This window comes from Polyodon spathula, chromosome 16 (assembly GCF_017654505.1).
Source record: "Polyodon spathula isolate WHYD16114869_AA chromosome 16, ASM1765450v1, whole genome shotgun sequence".
Taxonomy (NCBI): Eukaryota; Metazoa; Chordata; class Actinopteri; order Acipenseriformes; family Polyodontidae; genus Polyodon; species Polyodon spathula.
The window spans coordinates 28,558,285-28,584,046 of record NC_054549.1 but is presented as its reverse complement, the minus strand read 5'-3'; the positions used below and the strand labels follow the sequence as shown (position 1 = coordinate 28,584,046).

Here is a 25,762-nt window from a genome sequence, read left to right as displayed (position 1 = left end):
ATGCAGAACATTCTAACATCTCAATTTGCTGGCATAACATGTACAAGATAAACGACCGTATAATATTATATATATATATATATATATATATATATATATATATATAATATATATATTATATATATATATATATATATGTCATATATTTCATTACTGAACATGACACGGTCCAACTCTGAGATGTCACCAAATCATGCATAACAATGTAATCCATGTGAAGTACCTCTTCATTATTAAGAGCAGCATTAAACTAATAATAGGACATGTAATACAATAGATATAATAATCTGGATTTTGTTTTACCAATTACAGTACATAATTTGATTGAAGACCTGAAATATGGTAGCATGACAACCCAAGGAAAGTCTTACCCAACAACAGTATGGATGGACAATACAGAACTGATGCTTCTACACAATGCATACTTTTATCTTGGGAAACTTTAGTTGTACTGACTTGAAACTTGGTACAAGGTAATATATCTGTGGCTTATCCCAGTGGGGTTTTCGATAAATCAACCTTACGCCATAACATATTGCATTCGTATTTTGGTTACAGTTTTGGAAAATGAACAAGCCCTGGATGTTTGTTCTTACAAATACAACAAGTTCTAAATCCCAACTGAGCAGTTGTTCTTTGCGTGATCCGTGCTCTTTTTTAAAGAAAGTTAGCAATCAAGAAGGTTGCTGTACTATTTTATTATAAGATAAAAAGCAATAGATGACATACATGATGATGTTTTCATTTTGTTGTTTAACTGTCTACTGTGGTATACAATGGTAAAAGTGTTGCATAGTGAAGTACAGGGTGAAAAGAGCCACTTGGTTAGGCAGTAGTAATGGAGGTTGCCTCTCTTTATCAGGATTGCAGGGCTGGATGAAATACCTGACTGGGAACTCTCAATGGAAATGTTAATAGAAATAATGGGAAACTGCCAGATTTATGTAGAAATGTACCATCATGAACTATTGTAATGTTTGCAGGTTGCTGTATTTGGGTTATCATTAAACAGAAGATGACCTGCTTTGTCAAGGACACAACTAGCCTGAATTGCATGCTTCTGAAGTACCAGCATTTACATTTCACACATTATAAAATTACAAAGACAACACAAAAATACACAAGGGATTTCCAGCTTATTTAAGATACCTGCAGTTTACTTAGTGCTGCAAACAATTCACTTACTTTTTTTTTTTACACAGGGGGGTGAAGGTTTAGTTTGATTAACATTCAGAAGAAATTCATTCTGTATAAATTAGTCAGGACTTAGAAACAATTAGAATCTAATTTGTGTTGTGTCTTTCTAATTGACAGCAGTTAGCTAAAATAATACCAGGGATATGCAATACAAAAGGCTGTGAATATTGATTTTGGTATATAAATCCCAGACTAAAATTGTCTATTAAGAAGCTTGATCCTTTTTCATTTTAATTTATTTTTACAGTACCGGACTCTCCAAGATTTTAATTTATTCAGGGGTATGCAAACAAATTTTGACATATGTATTACAACAGTGAACTGTTATTCCTGCCATTTTGTGTGTTTGATTGTTTAGATGAACTTAAACAATAAACCAGTTTAATTTTGCTACTTTCACACAACACTTTTTATAAACAGCATAAACAACAGCATAACGTGTACTGAAGTAATTCAAACTGCAGTGTCTAACAGTCATGTTTAGTTTTACACGAAAATATTCTGGTGTTGGCTTACTACAGTGGTTTTCATCCACAAGTGCCTCACTGATGAAAAGGGATCCTAGTTTTACGCAAAAAAAAAAAAAAAAACTACAGTACTATTGAATAACAATTAACACAGGAAGTATTTATTGCTACACTATTAAATTATAGGAAGTTACAAGCTCACTGGTGCCATACATCAATAATATAAACAAACTTACCATTTTACTTTAAACATTACACATACTTCTGTGTAGTAATAATAAAAAAACAAAAAAAAGTATTCATATTAGTTTTTCACGAGTTAGTCATCTGGACGGCTATGGTCAAACTCATTAACCCAATCTTTAGGGGCGATTTTTATCATTTTCGGTATTTTTAAGCAGCATTTTCAGCATGAATGTGACACTGACAGTGCGCCTCGTTCAACCTTGACCTCTGTACACCAGAAGCAGTTTTATTGAACATGTATGTTTACATAATACAAAATTGCCTGTGTTGATGATTATCTAACCCAGGATCCCTGGTGATGAGTAAGGCATAGTAAGTGATACCGCAATGCACTGTGAGGTACTCATAAGTTATCAGGGTAACTTTTATTTACAAACTTGTGTGGAAATTCCCCCAATGAACTGCGGAATAATGGAGTGAGCCATCTTCTGTTCACTTTATTTTATCTGTAGAAAAAAGCACAATCCAGTTTGTTAACAGTCTGTAGGGCTGTAGTATCTTTTCACCCTTTGAAAATCTGTGAGCCAAATAAAAATGCTTCTGCTACAATATTTATAGCAGGAGGTAATTTTAGATGTCTGGCTTTGCATAATTTACTAGGTTTAATGCCTAACCCTATTTTTGGCTCAGGTCAGAAGTAAAAATGAGTTTGGTAGGCGATGGTCTACATGATCAAACAACTGCTATGAAATTTGGCTCAGTTGTTACTTTCTGCTTGCGAGAGGCCCAGGATTAAATTGCAGAGGGTGTAAGGTCAGTAGCTCTTTGGGAAAGCACTCATAAAGTCTGCCGGCTCTGTCTGACTCTAGTGCCGTTAACCCTCACCCTTCATGGGCACACAAACTCAGGAAGCAAAATAGAAAACATGGCAAATGTATTGCGATTTCCTCAAAGTTTTTTATATTGATAGTAGTTTACAGAAAGACACTTTCATGTAGAAACAGCAAGCTGGCGAAAGGATGGCTGTAGTCAACTATATTAGGAGAACAATATTTAAACGTGAACACAGTACCCCTTATGAAATAATCCAATAGCAATTATAGAACAAGAACAGCTACAATGTTATGACCCATTTGATAGATACCAGAGTGGTGATGTTTTCCTGTTTACTATACATGTACCAGTGGTATTACAATTGCAATACAGTCAAATAAACCATGTCCTCAATAGTCTCCTGCTGTGTCAGGAACACTGTGCAATACTATGCACTTCCTGTCATGTTCTTCACAGCACTATACCATATAAGGCATTCTTCTGTTAATTAATAAGCTGGAAATTATCTCCCAGCACACATCTGACCTAGTTAAAGACTCATTTTATATATAAATATGGCTTATCCTGTTTTTACAGAACATTAAGACACCTGTAAACTACCAGGAATTGGGGGGGGGGGGCTGGGGGTAATTGTCAAGATTGAGGCCTAGCAGGGTCCTGACTTTAACAGTTAATATCCTATCTGTCAAAAGGGGTGTACTGAAATGTAACGCTCATTGCAAAATGTTTGTAGTATGAGCATTTTCCATTGCTTTCCAAAGGAGAAGCTACTTTGTAAGAAAGTATTATAAGAAACTAAATGTCAAGTAGATGAGTCAAGTAGATTAGCAAGTGTATTGATGAACAAATGTTTCAGCTAGTGACTTCATTAGTGTAATGCTGGACAATCATCAGAGAAGATAAAATTAAAAGACTGTACCCATATATCATGTATGAATCATAACTGACTTAGTATTATTATATATATAATATTTATATATATATATATATATATATATATATATATATATATATAATATATATATATATATATATATATATATATATATATATATATATATATATATATATATATATAAATAATATTGCTTTTTTTTCTGGGTATACAGTTCTTCCACATCTGTACCTGCCAATGTTTTTGCATTCACACTGCCAGAAGTTATTTTAAACAGTTAGCAGCCTCTTAACATTTACAAAAGGAAACTGTCAAACAATTACATGAAAAATTGCTTTCAGTACTTTTTTTTTTTTTTTACCTTTAAACCTGTTTTCAGTTTGCCTGAGAGAGTTGAATTAGCATTTTGATTCTACTGGATCTGAGGGCAGAGGCCAGTACTCACTGGTTTACAGTCTCATTGATTTATCTGTTGGTTAATGTGTGGTCTTGGTGGAGGGAGAGAATTGGATGTTTCAGACTTTTGTTTAAACTCCATTTGCCAACCAGTATGAAAGGCCTGGGTTATTTGAATTCCCGGGTACTTACTGTATTAACATTTAAATACATGTTGTATTTGTTTCTAAACATTAAAGCACATTCCTTATGTTTTCAATCAATGTTATCTACATTGGTTGGTTTTACAGTAGCCTGGTGACTGTGCAGTATCTGCTCTCTGATTATGCATTTTACTTTGGTACATATATTTGAAAGGTTGGGAATGTACGTACCATATTATTTAAATCAGAAATAAGTTATTTGATGGGGCAGATATGTATGTATATATCAATATATCCGAAGATGGATTGGTTTTATATGGCAGCTACAGATAAGCCCATGTACAATGGCGCTATTGTGCTATAATTACCTCTATTATCAAATGATTTAGATTCACTAGGGCATTACATTAAGACAGAGGGATAGACCAAGAATGAAGTTGGATTTGCACTGCAGTTTTTAACCCTTAGAAATTTGAATATACATTTTCAGCCTGTGTTTTTGTAGTACATTCAGTCTCTGTAAGATGAGGGGAAAATAATGAACTGAAAAGAAATATATATTTGTTCACCTTTATCCCCCTCTGGTTTATTTTGAACATACTCTGGTACCCAAACATTGCCTAAATATAAATGTGTTTCTTTTTAAGGGATTGCAAGTGTGTGGTATATTTCTGTTTTTTTTTTTTTTTTTAAGAAACTTTAACCTTCCAGCTGCATCTGGCGATTTCTATGTGCTGCACAGTCTAGTCACAATTTGTGCAGTACTCAGTGTTGTCTTTTTCATTACAAAAATGCTAATGTTTTCAGGGCCAAAATAACTCTTTGTAATTCATGTGTTAGAGAGCACAACTGTCTCTTGGCCATTTTGGCAGTACAATGTCATAATGAAAAAAATACAGTACCTCAGGGGATTTTATACAGCACTGTCTAGTCATACAATGCATCTTGCGTTCAGAAAGCAACACGTTTGGAATTGGAATAAAGGAAAGGATTATGTAATACAGTTCACGTGCAGTCATCTTTTAGTTAGTTCATTTTCAGAATTGTATCATTATGTATAGCATTACAACAACGTATGTTAAAATATTTCACTTAATCCACAAAACCAATGAAATACGTCCTATGTTGCCTATATTTTACATTTTATTTGTAGTGTTCTTTGGAACACGGGCAATCGTTTATCCTGGAAAAAATTAAATACAGTACCTGAAAGCAGATATACACGTTTATCATGGTTCCCACACAGCACTACTTGTGGTCTGCTCTATTTATATTGTGATTATAAGACACCACCTGGTTTCAATAAGCGGTAAACTTAACACACACTGAGACACTAAGAAAGTTAACACCTTTAAGCAAGTATGGTTTTTATATAGGGTCTGTGATTTCTTTGTACTTCTTCCACATTTTAATTTCTGAGTCTGAGTTATATGCTATATGTGTCATACAGCCTGGGGATGTAAATGAGAGCACATTTAGAAAAGGCTAATTCAAAGTATATTTGTTACTCAGTTCAGATCAAGGTGCATGATTACAACTAAGATTTCCAATATGATTAATTGTCATTTTGTTGTAGTTCACTGTTAATTAATATACTGACCATCATCTGCCCTTTAGTTTTATTCCACCTGGAGATTAAAATCCCCTTGCGTCTCATTTACAAGAGGCCCCTGGAGCACAATGGCAGCCCACCAAAGTTACAATTCATGCCCACACACACTGCAACATACAATGCCATACTGTATCATACAATAATGATGAATAATGTTGGAGGGCAGTTTGGAAAAGCTTACTGTAACAGTTCTCCGATTTCTAAGTCAAAGGGCTATACTGTAGCAGCTGAACGAGCTACCCTACTGTAGGCCTCTAAGACAGTCCACTGAAAACAAGGCGACTGTTTCCACTGTTAACTGTTCACAGGTTGTTGTGATTCACGGTGCCACAGGCAGCATAGAGTTTAGGTGCTACAGTGTGTCTTTGGAAACAACGTCTTAACTGCTTTGTTGGTGTTTGCCTTTGTCAGTGCAAGTGTATTTGTTCCAAGTCCCCTAGCTTTATAATTCCTTTGAGAAGCCGCTTTTTAGCACTGGAGCCCAAAGTCTTCTTCACTTCGATAGAGGCAATATAGGTAAGGCTAATCTATACTGAAGTTTAGTTAGATGTTATCACACTGTCAATAGATACGTAATAAGATATTGGGCACCACTTTACAATAAGTGTCTCTAACTATACTGTAATTGAACTGTATTTGTCAATACACAGCCGCTTCAGTAAATACATTGTAATTACAGACAACTATTTTCATTGTGTTATTAAACATGGGGTAACATTGTAGCTAAGCAACTACATGTGTAATTACTGTGTTGTTACATGGTAGTTACAGTATAGTATACTCGCTTGAGCAGGAAACCACTGTTGGCACGGTATAAACATATATTGCAGCTAGCTTTTAAGATTGGTGCTAATTGGAGGTCTGTGAAACCAGACGATGGAATATTACTTAAATAACTGAAATACTGTAGGCATTTGTATTATTACATCATCATGTATGTCACCTAAAACAAAGCTTCCCTTCCCTTCCCTTCAAGGAGCTAGCCTTTAGTCTGCTCTGAGTGACCACCCTCATAGGTAGAACAGAGAGCAGCTTATTGTCAATGCAAATCTAACACTTGGCATCTCGTTTTTGAAAAATCCAGCTGAGATAAATTGCACTCCTGTCAACTTAGACCACCAAACTTGAAATTAACCAGTATAATTACCAATTCCACACTCCAGCACATTTCCTAGATTTCTTAGTAAATTAACATGCATGCTGTACAGGTAAAAATCTATAAATTATAAGGATACCATCGTAGCCATGCAGTCTGTAACAGGTTAAACGACAGATCAGAGTTATTAGTTACTATAACTCATCAGAGTCAGACTGTGGGAGAGCGAGAGGGAGGGAGAGAGAGAAGAGAGAGAGCAGGAGGGAGAGACAGTGTAGGGGAGTTCACCTCTAGAGATTTTAAAAAGCTGTCGGCTGATCTTGGCTGCCATGAAAGCTGTGAGAATAGTCTTTACAGCTAGACGGTTGGTGTTTTATACCTCCAATAAATAAGATTTGCTTTTGCTGTCCACTATATTTACAATCAGATCCAGGGAAAAAGATAGAAAACTAAGTTAGGCGTCTGTGCTATCGCGAGCAAAATGGAAAAAGTCACTAAAGTCTTTAAAAATGTTAAGAGGACATCGCAAAGGAAGAGGGACAAGGGCTCGCAGGGAGTAAAGGATAATCAAGAGATCTGTGAGGAAGGCTTGTGTTCCTTAAGTCTGTGCATAAGTGGTAAGGAATGAAAAACAGCTTTAATTGATTACTCTAGCACTTGCGTCACATTGAACTGGTAGATGTTTCCTTTGCTCTGTATTTTTGGTATACACACTCAGCCCACATATTATATACACATGCCGCTGGTGCTATAACCAGAAATATAAAGTTGCTTTTTTATTATAACTATTATTATGATTACTATTTTGCTAGTTATAGTCCATGTAAGTTAAATATACAGTTTTGTGTGTGTGTGTGTCTATAAATATATATATATAGACACACACAAACATTATTTTATAACTATTTAAACCTATGTATATAAAAAAAAAAGTTGTATGTATGTGTGTGTGTGTGTAAGTATACAAGTATGTGTGTATGTGTGTGTGTGTGTTTATACCTGTCACAAAGAGTGGGTGACATCAGACCAGAAACCCAGGAACCAGGAAATAAACAACAGAGGTGGAGTTTGGTGAATGTTCTCACTCAGCATTTAATTATGAACAGACAGACTGAAAATAAAAGGTTGTAAGACAAACAAGACACAGGACACGGCACTCATGGCCAAAACAAAAAGACAAACAAAACTGACTATACAGACAAAACACGGTGAGTTTCTATTATTATATCTATTACAATTACTTCCGTCTCCAATCCCGTTCTCCACTCACCGAACACACAACCCTGAGTGAGAGAAAACATGCGGCTTTTATGCAGCTGTACTGAGACCCGATTGCTAATCAATCATTCAATTGGAGTCGCGGTTCAACTACACGTGAATTAATAAAGTGCAATTCCCCGTGCTCACATATTATTACATTTTACTTGCACATGAAGTACTGTGTAATCCTTGTGCCTAAATACAAATATATATTTTAAACACTCATGTTACACATACCCGTTTATATCCCATGTACCCATGACTATACACCAACATTAACACACTACACGTAACATACAACACAAAATACACACAGGGGTGGGCAACATTGCCACAATACCATATACTGTTTATTTCTCTATTGTATACCTTTTATAACAAATATTTTTTGGGGGGGCTGTGCAACTGAATATTTTTTTAAAATTTGTATATGGTCCTGCATTTTTCTACTTTTATTCAAGGCTTCTGCCCCTTAAATCTTTTTATTGTTTCATATACTTGCTGGTAAGGTGTTGATGGGTAATGACACAATGGGAATCAATTTCTAAGTGAATGCCCAAGTAAATGCATTCTTTCTTGTTTTGTTATATATTTGAATAACAGTAGCCTATTAAAATTACATTATTCTTTTTTTTTAAAGTAAGTGGGATTTGAGATGTGTTCTCTTGAGAGCACTTGAAGAAAACTAAAACAGCTAGAGTACAGCATTTATTGATAAAAAAAAAAAAAAAAACTTTGCATTTAAACATAGTCACTTAAAAACTTTTGGGGTTTTAGTGTTTTCTGCTATATATATATATATATATATATATATATATATATATATATATATATATATATATATATATATATATATCACCTTTTTATCCTTAGTTAGATTCAAGGATTGTGCAAAAATAAAGGAAACATCGTACACAACTTAGACAAGCTTAGACTGAGTTTCAGGAACTTGCCTCTCTCCCTCCTCCCTAATTTTCAGTATTTAAACCTAAAGAAAACTTACCCAGCTGTTGCTTATATAATTCAAGCCTATATAATGTATCCTCCATCTCCTCAACCTCCTCTTTATTTGCAGGCAGTCTCAGTTGGGGGAAATATATAGTTTCAGCACGTCCACCCTGCTGACCTGGGATTCGCCAGATTAATTCCTCTTGCAGATGGCAGTTGCTATCAGCGGCCAAATCAATAAGAACTAACATCGCCCACACCCCAAACAAGTAATCCATGATCCAGACATTGACTGTCAATGAAGTATATGGTTGCAATGGTTGCCAACAGAATGCTTTACTTGACTCACCATTCTGACTTCAACCTCTAATTCAGTTGCGGCTAATATGTGTGGTGTGAATGGCATGTGTCCTTTTTTTTTTTTTTTTTTTTATCCAGCCTTTATCCAGAGTCATAGTGGAATGTTAGAGTTTATTATCTTGTTATGACTTAAATTGGTAACCTTGCCAACAACACTCATATCTGAAAGCCTGTTGTGCAATTTCCCATGACTTCTTATCTAAGGAACCAAAGTCTTGTCTGCCTTGTGCTAACTCGTAGGCATCTGTCAAACCGATAAACTCAGAAGGTATCAAAATCTCCTACGCTGAATATTGTATTTGGCTATTGAAGTGACATAGAGTGTGAGGTCCTGAGGATCCAATTATAACAGGAGTCTCTTTGTGTTTGTTTCCTAGCCAGTGTTGCTGTGCACATAGTTGGGTGACTTGTTCAAAATTTCCTTTACCATGTAAAACACTAGGATATAGAGCAATTTGACAGTGAAAGTGATGGAAATAAATCAAATTAATACAACATTCAGAAAACATATGTGAATAAAATATACATTAAGGATAACATCTAAGTATTAAGCATTACTCCTTAAATAGCTGGCTTTTTTGTTTCAGTGTTTACATCCTGGCAACTTTTTAAACCCACTGACCTTTAGTTCTCCTGAGCTGCCTCCTTAATTGTCAAACTATATATATATATATATATATGCAAAGATAGAGCATGAATAGCAGGAGCTCTTCTACAAAGATTGCCACTGTTTGCTGCAGAAAATAAAATCTTGAAGGTGACAGTTGCAAACATTACATTACAGTTCCCTGAGATAGTTGTTTCAAGAACAACTTTATTTGAAACATGGTTAGAAAAAGAGAATGTGTTGCAGAGGTATGCTGCTTGTACAAAAGGCATGTACAAACTTGAAATAAAATCTAATACACATTTATTCAAAGTGATGGTAATATTTATTAGATTATTTTGGGTGCTTAGTGCCCTTTTAAGGATCCAGGCTCTTTTTCTGTATTTTAAGAGCACGTCACAGATCAATGCTTTTTTAGTGACATAAACATTCATTTTACTGGCTGCAGGTGGGAGCAAGTGATGGATTCAGCCATATGTAGGCACCACAGAGCTCTTTATATTGTGATTGGATCTTGTGAATTGTTGTTACGGCAGTTTACAATTGCTTTATTTAACCAGATTATTTTTCAAACCCAGATGACTGGCTTCCAGGCACCTTAGTTGGTGGAGTAAGTTGGTTTAAATAATGGAGAGGTAATGTCGTATGAAACACATGTCATTGCCCATCATTGTTTGATGCACATGAAATGAACAGGACTTACACTCAGCAATGTCAGATAGGATTCCTTGATTATCCCCTGACATTGCTATAACTTATCCTTAAAGTTGCTTCTCAGACTGTTCTGAGACACAGCCTCCCCGGTTTATTGTTTTGACGCAATGCGGGTTTCTGTTGTGCCTTGTGATACGATTCCCAGAATTCAAGTTTATTTACCCATTGCTGTGTAATATTTAATTCCCCATGCAAATTTCTGTTTGTTAGAATAGTGTAAATATACATATTTGTTATCACTTAAAAATAAACACAGGAAATGTTTGCCTTTGTTTGACACGTTATCTTTAACACTGCCTTAGGAACCTGGTAGCTGGTTTAGTTTGCTTCCGATAAATTATTAAACACACCATAGAGCTGCACGATTAATTTAAAAAAGACAAAGATCGGAAATATTTCTGCCAAAGATCGCTGTGTGCTGTACAAGAAGGGGATATTTCACTTGTCGTTGTTTTTAAATTTTAATATGAATAGGAGTATAACCCTCCCGTGTACAAATGTGAAAGACGCGACAAAGCTGTTCAGGGAAATGCTGGCCATGTTGAAAAGTCTTTCCTTCCCGATGAATATGACAAAAAGATTATAGTTAGCCCAGCAAACTCACAAACTTGGAAGAGTAAGCAGCTTTTCAGCCCAGGAAATGGTGAGTGTTACATTTAAATCACACACAAAAAAAAATCCCTATTATTAATCTTTTTACTGTCACTTTATTCACTCTAGGGGCTGGAATGAACTAAGCGGTTGCAGCAGCTCAACATCTGTATAATTTTTGTTCTATAAAGGGAAATAAACCAAGGCTGAACTCCATATACCGTAGTGAGGGTTCTGAATGGTCTGGAAGTTAGGAGTCAAGTCAGGTGATGCATTGTGGCGGATCTCAGAAATGAGTAAAATAAACTCTATTGACCAAATATTATGTTGCTATAACAAATACTAACATTCCTTATTTAAAATAAAATAAAATAAAATAAAAACATTGGAGGGAGAGCAATTTCAAAATGCTTGAAGCCTTAAAAGAGGCTCTGGCTCAAGAGGTTACCAGCCAGGATTTTGATCAGAAAGTTTTCTGAAATTTTAAAACGTAGGCTTACCTATGTTTGTGTGACAAGAATGATGTTGTGGTGACATCAGGCCAGAAGCAGGAACCAAAACACACACAGACAGTACAAAAGTGAAAAAGACGCGGCATGCACCATTTTTATTTAAATACAAAAATAAAACAAAAAGTTCAAACAGAAAACACTGCTCACAGAGCAGAATAAAATAATACAAAACAGGTCACAAACACAGTAATAATCCTTAAGGTCCGGCTGGGCAGTAGCCTTCACTGTTCCTTTAAGTTTCGTTTTTCTTTCTTTTATTTTTACTCTCCTCTCCCGTTCTTGTTCACTCCTCCAAACACCCGCACAGACTGCAAAGAGCTGGTGACCATCTCCCAATTAACAACAAATTAATCACCAAATTAATTCAGGAGATGGCCACCTTCTGCACAGGTTTTTTAAATTACTCCTGGCAGAGGACAAGCTGCCTACCTGCCAGAACATGTTTAAAATAAAAACAAAACAATAACAAACAAATGCATGGCTACACCGTCATATTTAAATAAACTGCTGCGGGGGGAGCTGGTCTCCTGACCTCCACCCCTTCTTCATGGCCAGCAGCTCCCTTCCATGGGGCTCCGGCCACAACACTTTCTGCTGCCATGCAGGACCAGCAGCGACCCCAGGCAAAGCCGAGCCTGCAGCGACCCCAGGCGAAGCAGAGCCTTCAGCGACCCCAGGTGAAGCAGGAGTCAGCGACCCCAGACAAAGCAGGACCGTCGGGAGGGAACAGCAGCAGCGGACACTTGGGAGGCTACGGCGGTAACGGACCCTCGGGAGACGACAACGGGAGGGGAGCCCCTGGCCATGAGGGGTCCGATTTTGTATTTACACCTGTAGCAGAGAATGTTTTGTTTGTTACTTACAATAACAAACATGTTTGATTTTGTCGTGGCATCTATATTGTTGAGATATTTGATGTGACTTATTTTTTTAAAGATCAGTAACGTTGATATCTCTTCTTTTTAGATCGTTAAAATGTCAGAAGACATTGCTGTATTTAGTACCATGGTGGTTGAACAGTGCCACATAAGCTTCAATCCCAGCGCTCTCCCACTTTTTTAAAAATCTACAGTAAAAATAGAATATCTCCAAATGGTTGTATAGTAAGTATTGTGCTACAGGCTTTTTATCAAATCTACAAGCGTATCTACTGCCTGTATCTTTTCTTTAGTAATCAAATAATGCTATTCATAGAAGCGACATCCCTGAAAAATGCAAAACAAATTGCTACACGGTAGTGAGATGATCTTAGTTCAGAAGTCTCGTACTGTAGCGAGAGGATGTTTATCCCTTAGGGGATTCTATCAGATTCACTCTTTTCAGACCCCCCCCCCCACCACCACCACCACCACCACCAATCTGCATAATTTCTGTCTGAGGTATAAACAACAAAAAGCAAGCCCTCTCAGAATGTGAACGGGGAGGTAGTTCAGGTCTGAGGTAGTCTTTTTTGTTTGAGAAAAAGCTTGTGTCGCACTAGCCACCAGTGTTCAAGTTATAATCCTTCTGCAAGGAAAGCTCTAACTAACAATGCGAGGGATGAGTACCGTGCTACCAAGAGATAAAACAAAATACAAATCAAAATGAGGATTTATCTTAAGCCTTACCTCACAATGCTGTGATTCATCAGAGAAAAGAATGATTTTGCTTCCAGAAAGCAAATGTGTTGGCTCACTGACTAATATTCTTAATAATATCAAGACATTTGTGTAGTCGCTGCATAATGTGTGCTCTTATTTGTGAAAATGTTTAGCCCTCAATGTTAGGGTAGACTAAGTATGGTATGTGGACGTAAGACTGAGATATAACTGTGGTTACTGTATTCTTCTAGATTTCACCCTACTGTGTATTCTTTTTATTAGACAGTACAATGTACTGTTTTAACAGCTCTGATTGTTGAGAAATAGCTTTATCTGTGGGGAGACAACCCCCCCCCCATGTTAGAAATTACATAGTCAAACTGTGAGAGTTGTGGAAGTTTGCCAAACATTGAAGTGGTGGAAAACAGAGATTTCTTTTTGTTTGAAATGCTACAAAATGAAAATACATGTTTGTTATAACATGTTTCTTTCAAAACTACACATTTGAGACATACAGTACAATGCTTCTTGAGAATGAAAGTAGAATGGCATATTGGAAACCAGCAGCATGGGCTTGTTATTAAGGTATGTGAAAACAAGACTTTTAATAGTGTTGGAACAGTATGCATATGTTTGGCTCAAGACGAATTGGATCTTTGTATGACATCGTCTTTTATGTAGTTCAAAAAGCTTTGAAATCCTCTTTTAATCAGACTGCTCTCCTTCTGCGAGACAATAGTTTTATTATGCATCCTTGATTGTTCAGATTTTATATACCATTTTGAGTGATTCTAATGATATTCCCTGTTAATGTCCCAGTTTCTACATTTTTAGAGGTGGGCGAGTTTGCTTGATTTTTAATCAGACCTTATCTGAATTTCAAGCTTACAGTTCAGAGAAAAATTGATTTTACTTCTTGTCCATGCACTTGTTCTCATTGTCCTCAGATTTTGCGTACTTGAGCAAATTGAAACAAGTTCTAAACCTAAGTACTTTCATTCATCAATTATAAATCACATCAGATGTATTCCCTTAATACAGTGGTCCTCAAAGTAATTTGGGCATGGGCATAAATATATCTTACTTGGCTGTTTGCGGCACGCTGACTGTTGCATAGTTTCTTATCTTAAAAACTGATTCCTGCAACATATACAGTATGTACTGTACATATTAAGAGTTTTACTGGGAGTTATTCTTGGCTCACTCTGATAAGACCAAATCTCAGGCAGTGATTGTGCTTGCTGCACTTATTCTTGAAATATTAGAATATTTATATAAAATAAGCAATGCAAATATTTTTAAATAGCATGTTTACACAGATAACCATGAATAAACTCAAATAAAAGAGGATAGATAGCGTCTCGCTTTGTTTCAATTTAGCAAATTTGTCAACACTATGTTTTAAAAATCGTTCATCTCCAATACAATTATTCAGAGAAAGTGGATTCGTAACTAAATCTACTATGGTGTTTCCCTTGTCTGGTGAAATTGAAATATTAAATTCTAAATTCTGAAATGTATTATTTTTCTCAATAATAGTCAGTGAAATTCAATGTTTACCCAGCATATTAACACCCCGCCTTCAATTTTCATGGAGAATACCGTGAATGGCCTCTGCTTGCTTATGGTTGGACAGCTGTGTAAAACTAGGCAGATATTTGACTCTCTTACTGGTTAAACTTACTGTCAGTACCTGAAACTGAAACAGACACAGTTTATCCCACCCAGCTAACTTATGATTGGGCTACCGTAGAGAAAATGCAGATATTCAATTGTTTGATCATATCACAGAGGCCCTTCAGGAAAAATGTCGAGTACATACAAGCACAGCATAAGCGAGCAGCACTGTCAACAGACTGCCGTGATGCTTGTGTTATGCTTTATTTATTTTCCCACACTATGACCTGCCAGAAATGTGTTCATGACCCATAATTTAAGAATAGCTGCCACAGGCACGATGGCCTGGCTTCGCGGGCACGAATTTGCCCGCAGGCATCACTTTGAGTACCACTGCCTTAATAGAACATATATGAGAAAACATGTTCCTATATTTAGTTTTTGAGTGGGAAATATGTAACAAACATCCAAGCTGTTTTATTGTGGTATAACAGGATCATACTGTAGTGACCCTAGGATGTTTTACTCAAAATACCTGTTTCATTTGAAAAACCTAATGTATTTTAATCATGTAAATCGATCACTATGTTTTCAAGTTGGTTTTGAAACCAGAAAGCTTTATTTGAAAAAATATAATGCTTCATTTTGTTTTGCCTTTTGCCTCAGCAGATCCTCTACAGTGGTTTCAAAAGAACATTTCACTTAAAGAGCTTGCCTTATCTAGCTCTCCAGATATAATATGTACCTTTGGTCTGTTGGCTGGATTTTCTGTCATGTTTATATAGCAAAACAGCCTGAACAACATCAACCATGTCCATGTCTCCCTTGCCTTTTAAAGTAATTCTGTAAAACCCCTTTGAATATTGGGATAAAAAAGTCAAGCAGCTTCTTCATTTATGACAGACCTTGACAGCCTTTTTCTCTCTGAGAAGTAGTTTATTGTACATAAGAATATTGTTCTGGTGCTGTGAGATGTATTTGAGTCCCATTATCCAGGAAGGTTAATGAGCGCTGTTCAATCCATCAGTGCTCGTCCCTTCTTAGCATACCACTGATTTAAAAGGACCTAATCTATTTTGTTAATGTTACAAGTGTTTTACATTCTACCACTTCACCTGTTAGGCTAGCCCCTGCATTTACAACTTCTGTTTATGCACTCTTATCCATTTTAACCTGTCCTCATAGCATGAGTCCTGGGGTCTAACTAGAGCATTATAGGAGAACTTTCCTAGACTTGTTTTCCACACTTTTGGCAGGGTAACCTGACATTGAATTACACTTTTGAATGGGCAATTTGTCTTTTTAATTATGTGCTTATGTTCAAACTGTTCAATCCATTGTCAGTGCTCCCTCAAGTGATGGGTAGTAAATACATTGTTTTAGAGAAAATAATGAGAATTTATTATAATATTGAAAAGCTTTATCTCTTGGTAAAAATGTGTGGGTAAAGCAGGCAGGCAGATGTCACTCAACAATATGCGATTCAGAGCTTTTATTTTAGCCAACACAAAATTAAGCAAAACTAGTTTCAAACTAAACAAAACCAAGATCAACTGAATGAAACATAAAAGGGAAAAATCCCCTCCCCCAGCCTGCTACCGGCATTACAGTATTCACAAGACTTAACACAGATTTCAACACACACTATTTACATGGGGAAGCTGGCTTTCTAGTTTACAAGGGGAGTGGATAGCTCGACAGAGGCTTCTCCTATCCCACACCAATCTGTTTATGTGCGGGGGAGCTGTCATCATGCAATTTTGCTTTTAATTATTTATTTTATTGTGTAATGTAAAAAAAAAATAACAATAAGCCATTAACAATAATTTTTAAGCAACCACTTTATACAAAACCTGGTGTAACTGGGCCCTCTCAGTCGACGAAATCAGAGACCCAAAGAGCCAAGTGCTCCTACTCAGTTTCAATCACACCATCTCCAATTCCATCATAACTAAAGTATGAGCTCTCAGATTGATTCTGACTCCATTCAGTGAGCTGAGGAATAATGAAAATTCATGAGGTATTTTGAAGAGAAAGATAAGGAGCTTTGAGAAAGAAACTCGAAAGCATTCTGAAATGCAAGCAGTATCAATCACTTCTGTTAGCAAGCTTGAGTTATCCATTACTGTTGCTTTTTGATTATTTAGATATCATCTGCTTGAAAAAGTATGTTTCTAATCATTTCAACCTGTCCTATACCAAGACTGGTGTTCTATAAGACAATCAATGACTGACCCTGAATACTTCTATTGACAGTTTAAATATAAGATGAGGCCGGGGTTTGTTTCCTGAGATTAAAATGCCAACTTGAAGGAGACCAGACATATGTCTTGATGATGCCAGTTCATAGGAGGCTGGCTATATGAGGGACTAAACTAACATGTTCAGCAAAAAAAAACAAATAAGCCAAACAATGGTTCGGATCCCATTTCATTCCAATCAGGAAAATCACTGCTCTAAAACAGTAGTGAGCCAGTTTATAAGCACTGATACAACCCACTTCTCAGGTGTTTAAAGACACTTAGCTTCATCTGTGGTTCACAACGCAGGCTTGGGATGTTCAATACAATCTACGCCTTCTCATGTGTTGATTGAAGTTTTCAGTATATTTTGTTACATTTTGTGAAGCACACACATACACATTTTACACAGGGAGTGAGCTATAATCAAAATATTACTGTATTTTGTATTTGGAAATGTTTATCAATTTACAAGTTATGAAAACACATTTACTGTTAAAATAAATTAATATTGCAGTAGCAAACCATAGTGACAACATTTGACAACAAACTAGTCAATGGTAAGCAGCTGTTGTTTCTATGCTTAAGCTGCTTGCCAGTGCTTTCTCTTAAAAACTCTCTGGATGCTACTATGAATTGCAATCTGCTAGTTTGTGTAATGTGTTGCTGGCATTGTTGCTATCCCACTGTAACTGAAACCAATACAAAGTCTTAGCAGATCTTGGCATATGCATATTGCACTTACTAATAATTTGAACAGGACTTTCAATAATTTAACAGCTATAGGCAGTAACACATGAGTACATGGACAGTAGAGATATCTGTTCAACAGATCTCTACTCTCCTTACAGACAGTGATACCCAAAAGTAATGATGTCCTTTTCAATGCAGAATTCTGTAATTAATACTGATGTTATTTCCACTTATGCCATGTGGATATATATGCGCTATAGCTGAAAATTCCTCTCAACACTTCAATTGCGTTAAACACTCAGGCATCTGAAATTCAAATTAGAAAGTGGAATATGAAAGTCAAAACATAAAAATAATATACATTTTCAACAACTTCAGAAAACAAACTGGTTTAAACCATATGTGGGAGGGTGTGGGAATTCACTGACCCGGGAGACAGAAGGTTTTAATCGAAACACCTCGGGTGTCCAGTTATATTATTCTTTTCATTCCTTTATTAACCACCAGATAGCGCTACTTCGGTTATCCCCAATACCAACGATGGTAAAGGGGTTGCAATTCTATCAGGCAGCACGTGCAGGTACTCAGAAATAATAATGAAAACAAAAGGCAAAAGAAAAAGGGAAAATAAACCACAGTAATAAAAACTGCAAACGAAAGGTGCTGCTTATGCAGCGTTCCCCACTGCCGCTAAACCAGTCAGCTCGTGTCACCAACCTGTGCCTGCTGTTCCCTCACTATACATTGGGTTTGCCAAGGTTCCCCCAGATAACTACACACGTCCCCTTGGTACGTAAGAATTATTTAAATTTTTATTTAATTGCGTTTGTCTTCCTCAGCTGTGCTTACTTGTCCCGTTCTCTCACTCCAGCTGCTGGATTTCTTGCCTTGGTTTATTTACCTCCCTTCCGAACCTAGCGTCACTGGGTTTCCCCTGTAATCGCCAGCCCGAATTAATAATAGAGCGTAATTCTTATAGGTCGAGCGACCCCCCCAAGGCCCACCTCTCGACCACTCAGAGAGAGGGAAAGACAACAAACCCTCACCCAACCTCTCTGTGTCACTGCCATGTTTGACAGGTGAATCCCACGGGGCTCCCGAACTCCCCCTGCAGGATCATGCATGCATCAGATAGCCAGCACAGATATCACCCTGTTACACAATATTATTTATTTTCATGTTTAATTGTATTGGTTAGAACTATAACAACTTTCATGTAAATACACAAGGGCTGCAAACTTAAAGGAATTATTTTTTTTCCCCATGAAGCCTCAAGCTTACTGGAATGACAGTTTTCCTGAAACATACATTCATATCACATAATGAAAGCAATAATATTGTAAAGTATACAGATTTATTTCATATTAAGGCTTTTTCCTAATCGTACTTGCAGTTGGGGTTTTCTTTTGATTTAAATCAATGCTACTCTAAAGAAACCAATCCATTCAATATCATAGCTTAGAATCCCAGCATTAGCTACCACTGAATGCTCTCCCTTTCAACCCCAAGAGAGAAATAGTATTTAAGAAAGATTGAGGACTATAAGCTGACGTACAGGCCGGTTACTACTGATAACGTTTGGAATACAAATGTTATAGATATGACAGATGCAATTCATTGTTTGGTTCTACCTCTTTGTGGGGGTGATAGGTTGGATAGGTGAAGGACACAGAGAACACAGAGAATGCAGATGCTGTCACACATCTGTTTTAGAGTTCTTTATCTTTCAAAGTCATAAACCACAGTACACCTACGTTGGAATCCTATTGTAAACTAAGAATACAGGTTTTTATTTTTTTTAAACTGACGTGGTATGTTAACACTTTACATTAAGTGTCTCTAGTTACACTTGAATGAAGCTGTAATTACGCTTAGAAGTGTATTGTTACAATGCAACATCGTGCTTAATTACAAAACCCAAAATGCTATCAGTTGCCATTTGCAATGAAACTGTATTTTTTTGGTTATGTTTTTAGATTTTTAAATCATATTACTGGTAGCTCAGTACTGGTGTAAAAAAACCACCCAGAACCAACGTCAAAGAATAGTACGGGGAATGTGAAGCAATACTGATGTGGCTTTTGAAGCTGCTTACTCTTTAAAGGTGAGACTGCACACAAAGATAAACTATGGACAAATGTATCATATTTGAATATACAACTGTGGGAAACTTCATCTTTTAACAGCACAAATAACCTTATAAAAGCTATCGTTTGATAGGTTACATAACTAAAGAGTTTATGTCCATGAATCCTATTGTGGGCCACATCGTTTTGACTGTATAAATATTTCAACAGCTGTCTGGAAAGACTGCTGTTTAAACAGAGAGAGATTGAGGATATTACAGCATTGCTGGGACCATCTTATTATTTACAGACAGACCTTTTAATCACATCAAACACATCCTTCTCCATGGTGTGATTGAGCACAGAAAATATCTGTTTTGATATGACTGAGGAGAGCAATTACAGTGTATCGATGGTCCCGGCTTCATGCAAACTAGCAACGACTGTCATGTGAAAACAAAAGGCAGATGAAGGTATAAAAAAAGCAGTGAATAGCAGTGGATTCCAAGAATAATTGTGTTTCATGGCTATAATTGAATAGTACAGTTTAATCAAAGAACACAGAACAGCTGAACATTCAGTTTTCAGTATTGTCAATCATTCTTGCCATGTTTAAGTATGATACCTAATTTCCTAATCACTCTATCAGTAGATTCTGAGTCACTTATTAGAAACCAATCCCAGTTCCGGACTAGTCTCAGTAAATCATATACTGTGTACAGATGTCATCCCATGTATAGAATAAAGAAAACTGGTGCCCTCATAATTGCACAGTACATACAAATGTTATTTATCGGAACATAGTCAAATTCGATCCAAAATGTCTATAGAGGAGAACATTTTGGCGAAGAGCCTTGCTTCATTTCAAAAACTCACATCTTAATAATTTAGAGAAATCGCAACTTCTCCAGATGCTCTGTATTTTTGTGAGATTTAAATAAGGGCTTACCTATGTTAAAATAGGTTGAATATAAATTATTCTAAGTGATAAACAAGAGGGTTTTTTTTTCTGTTACAGGTATGGAAGAATGATTGAATATCACCATTGAAGGAGGGAATAAGTTTAGTAACATTCCCGTATTTATCACAAAGAGGTCCCTTTACACATGCATTTCTTTTGTACTGGTGACGCTTTAACCCTTTTCAGTCCTATGTCGGACCAGGTCCAACATTACAAGTTTCCCTTTACTGTCCAATGTCAGACCCTGTCTGACATCACAGTGTTAACCCATAAGTATGGTTAGGGGGGCAGGAGCTAGGCTCCTCCTTATCCTTTTGTCTCCTATCATCAATCAACTCTAATGCCTATTTAAACCATTAGTCACACCTTATACCTTCATCTTGTGTTGGCTCCCCCAAAATATTCTGGGCAATCTGATTTCAAACCTCTGTCAAGTCTGCTTCTCTACATTTGATGACCTATCAATGGAAACTAAATATCTAACTGCATCTAAGATGCTCAGAATATGTAGTTCCTTTCATTTTTAGCTTTCCTAGGCTGGGTATTCACACTCATCTTAGATTCCCACTTTATTCTCTTCCTGCTCATTTCCAAAACAGATCAGTTCTGCAAGGTCAATTTATTCAGCTATCAAAAATTGACTCCTATATGCCCATATGCTTCCATGCAGAAATATATCACAGAACGCAAACCTTTTTCAAATTCTGACCCCCTGTTCATCGATTCAAGCCAGACTATTATATCTAGACATTGGTTCTCATCTCATCTGTCCACATTGGTTTCCAGAGCAGGACTTCCCCCGCAATTCTATACTCCTCATTCATTCAGAATCAGGGCAGCCACATCAGCAAAGATTAACCAGCATCTATTTAAAAATATGGGTCACTGGACCTCATCAGCAGTTGAATCATACATACGTTCTTCCCAATCTGAGATATCTTCTGCACAACAGTCTATTGCTAGTATGTCCGGAGTGGGGACGACCCTTCCGACTGGGCCAGCAAAGGTTTCTCTCTAAAAAGAAAGGGGGGTTTTCCTTTCCGCTGAGCAGAGGGTCTTCACATAGATATTAGAGAGTCAGTTACTAACCTTCTTTGTTTTGTTTTCTTTCTTTGTTGTATATGCATTGGCAGTTCTTTTTGTTTGTCTGCACTCATAAGAATCTTTAACGGGGAGCCAGGGGTCCATCCTTTTGGGGTGTTAGTGAGTCGCACTTCGTCAAATTTTGTGCAAGCTACACTTCCTTTACCTACCTACAGAGGTTCTCCTTGAGTCAGAGGGGACCCCCGGCCAAACCCAACTCTTTTGCATCTCATCCGTTATCGCTCCCCCGACAATCCGAGGATCTAAGCTTATTCTAGCTAACCTAGCAGAAGGAGCTTTTCCTTCATAACACGAGGCAATCTCTTGTTTCAGGTTCTGTGGGGGTGCGTCCCTGCCCCAGCTTTGGTCTACAATTCACCTCATCGAGGGCAGCTCTCAAGGATTCAGAGATCCACTTTCTTTCTTCCTTTCAGGTTCTCAAGCCTCTATTTATGTGCAGGGCCTCTAAATGAGGGGAACCCCTCTTCTATATTGGGCCTTCACAAACAGCTGGGACCTCTCTTATATGTTTTCATTCTTTACTATGTCCCTGAGGGTGCCAGGCACCCTGCCTTGGAGTTAGCCGCATCATGACGCAGTCCTCTCATAATCTGCGGCAGTGACCTCACTACGACCCAGAACTCGTCCTCCCAAGGACTTGGTCCTAATGGTGGGCGGCTCTCAGAAAAGTCAAGCAACATCACTACAGGTAGCCTGGCTCCTGCCCCGTGAACTGAAAGTGGGACTTGTAGTATCCCTACTTTTTGTGTATCAGGGTGCTGCTGTCCAGGAATATTATACGTACGTGTGGTCTTGGTAACCTAAAGTAAAGCAGAACTGAACAGAAAGTACAAATATTTGTAATCGTTTTGTAATGTTGTAATAAAAACTGTATCATGTAAGAAAATATATACTGTGCATTAACCCCTTACAGAAAACTTGATCATAGTGCTCACAAGATGCTGCATTTAATTTGGTGTGGCATGGCAAATTAGTTTCCCAATTCATTCATTCTGACTTCTTAGATTTGTTTACTGTTTCTGTAAAGCAATAGAATGAACATGTTTTTTTTTTTTTTCAGATCGTATAATATCCTAATATTTGAATATTGTATTATTAACTGTAGAATCAAAATTGGGTTCAGGCTCAGAACTAATCTACAGCATTGCAAGTGCAGGGGATGGTGCTGGCCACTCAGTGCACCAAGTCCCTCAGTAGTAGAAAAGCTCTTATTATTTCAGACTGACACTTCATAGATTAACATTTTTGAAAAGTGTTTTTACGAAATAACAGTAAAATCCCACACAACTGCTGAGTGTGCGTTAACCCCAAAACAACCTATAAATAAATGAATGCCAAGAAAAGATGTTTGATGGTTACTGGTATTGTGTCAGTACAGTTATAGCTTCCTAGCAGTTTCTTTATCGTTTCTCTGATGTCCTATTCATATGCACCAGAACGAATTTTCTCATAAGTCTGAGTATTGCAATAATAACTGGAAGTGTGCCTAACACCAGGATAAGGATAAAATAGATCGTCTATTCCCCTTTCTTTTGAGTTTTGGATGGAATAGGCTATTATAGGCTTTGCGAGAAAGAGCTCTAAAGTGCACCAAAGTGATTAATTAGATTGTCTTCAAGCCGAAGCTAAAATCTCACAGAACTCCTCAGTACTCCGCTGTATGGAGCAGTAGAAAGAAAGAGGGATGGAGGCTTATAAATATTGATTCCTGTGCTGATCGAAAGAAATGAGAAGCACTCAGATACTAAGCAGACTTGAGCAGGAAGATCTCTCTCTCTCTCTCTCTCTCTCTCTCTCTCTCTGTGTTTCTTGTTGGCTGTATCTAGCTCTTGTTCATTCTCATTCGTCATCTGAAACATGGAAATTCTCCCTGCTGGGGACACGGGGGAAAAAAACAACAACTCTGTGCTGTTCAATTAGCTTGTGTGAGGTGCTGCTGAGTGTCATGTGACTGAGTTCTGGATTTTTATAATGAGACGGTGAGAAGGAGGAGATGTTTACCGTGTCGTTGAAGTGCCGTCTGGGGGTCATCAGGCATCAGACTAAAGGTACTGTATGCTGTACAGATTTCTTAATTAAAGGCCACCCCAAAATAATTACAAATGGGGTTCACAGCAGAGCTGAAAGACAGCATGGAGATGGAGTTTGTTCAGGGCTGCTGTATTTATTAGTTCATAAGATTTGTCTATAACTGTAATGTAAGAAAGGTGTCTTTTAAAAATATCCTAGTTCCAATCTATTTCTCAAGACTGTATCTATGGAAAGCATGTTTGGATGGACAAGTAGAGAGAAAAATACATTCTACAAATAAATTGTGCTGTATTGTTTTAAATGTGTAGACATAAGGTGACATGAGAAAAAAAAAGATTACATACTGCAGAAGCAATTCCAAATCTGATGATAAAAACCCATTTAAAATACATTTTATTCTGTTTACCCTAAAAGAAGAAATGGCTGTCACAAAATGCATTAAGTCGAACATTTACATCAGTCTAAGGTAGTGTGGTGCTTTCAGTGCTCTTGTATTGTTAAGCATGCTGCTTTACAAGACAATGCTTTTAAATATTCATGAAAACTTGAAAGCACAGAATAGATGCATTTGAAGTTTTTAAATGATGCCAGTGTGTGGGTGTGTCATTGATTGACATGGTGCAAATGTGCTATAAGAACGGTATTACCCCCCACTCCCCACTATGATATCAGCTAAAGTAATTTGTACATAACTTAAAACTTTAATTATTACATGCTAAGGTAAAATGCATAAGTAGACCAATGTTTCAGCAAGAGAAACAGACTGTCTGACTGACACCAGGAAGACTTCTTCCACACATACAGAGACCTTTAAATATGTGTCACCTATTGTAAAATTCCTCACAATATAATGCAGTTACTGAAAACTTTAATTTTCAAATGATAGATGCAGTACATATCGTCTCAGAGTAAAGTCAATATTTACTTTCGCTGTTAGTTTTGAGTCTTATGGCAGGATAGCTATACGGTACTTTTAATGATGTCATCAGAGGTTTCAGTTTGGGGAATTAAATGTTGGTATCTTACATTTTTGATGGTTTGCATCTATTATAAAAGTACAAAAAAGAGCCACTTGTTTTGAGAAGTATGCATAGCTATGACTTTACAAACATGGCTGTATCTTTATTTTAAGAGCATATGTAATTGTATTATTTAATAAAAATAAATAAAACTATTCATTTGAGGTCCTTTATTCATTATTGACTAATTATTTTCAAGCTAAACATGAATTAAATTCTGTTGTTGTTAAAATGTAGAAATGTCATACAATTGGTATCTTGCACAGCTATCAATAAAACTGATGAGGAAATGCAATTGTTACTAAGGGTTTCAGACAGTATGGCTTCCCTGTCCTCACTCAGAAAATTGCCTTTCTCTCTAAACCCTCAGCTGTACAGTAACTCAGAAAAATATGTCTTGGTTCTTAGTTTCTGCAGCAAAACACTTCTAGTACAACATATTTGCGTCATTACAACACATTGGCTTTGCTTCAAAGGATGCATTTATAATGAATTGTAAATTAAAAGTGGCCCCAATTAGAGTTCAGTCAGTATATCACTGCATTCAAACACATACAGTAATCGTAGAATTTTAAAATGGGCATGTCGTTATGTGTTTCGCCCCAATCTAACACATCTGTTCTACACTACTGT

The 25,762-nt window shown here is 36.8% G+C and overlaps 1 protein-coding gene across 2 annotated transcripts in view; it reads left to right on the top strand.

Moving 5' to 3' along the window:
* Window positions 1–25,762, top strand: part of LOC121329058 (glutamate receptor-interacting protein 2-like) — a 185,404-nt gene that overhangs the window by 79,129 nt on the left and 80,513 nt on the right. The window contains exon 1 of one of the 2 annotated variants that reach the window (XM_041274342.1): window positions 7,113–7,443. The exons of the other annotated variant lie outside the window; for it this stretch is intronic. Within the exon in view, the coding sequence (XP_041130276.1) occupies window positions 7,308–7,443 (136 nt within the window). The 5' untranslated portion in view covers window positions 7,113–7,307. Of the gene's footprint in view, window positions 1–7,112; window positions 7,444–25,762 lie in introns of those variants that run through there. 2 annotated transcript variants of the gene reach the window in all.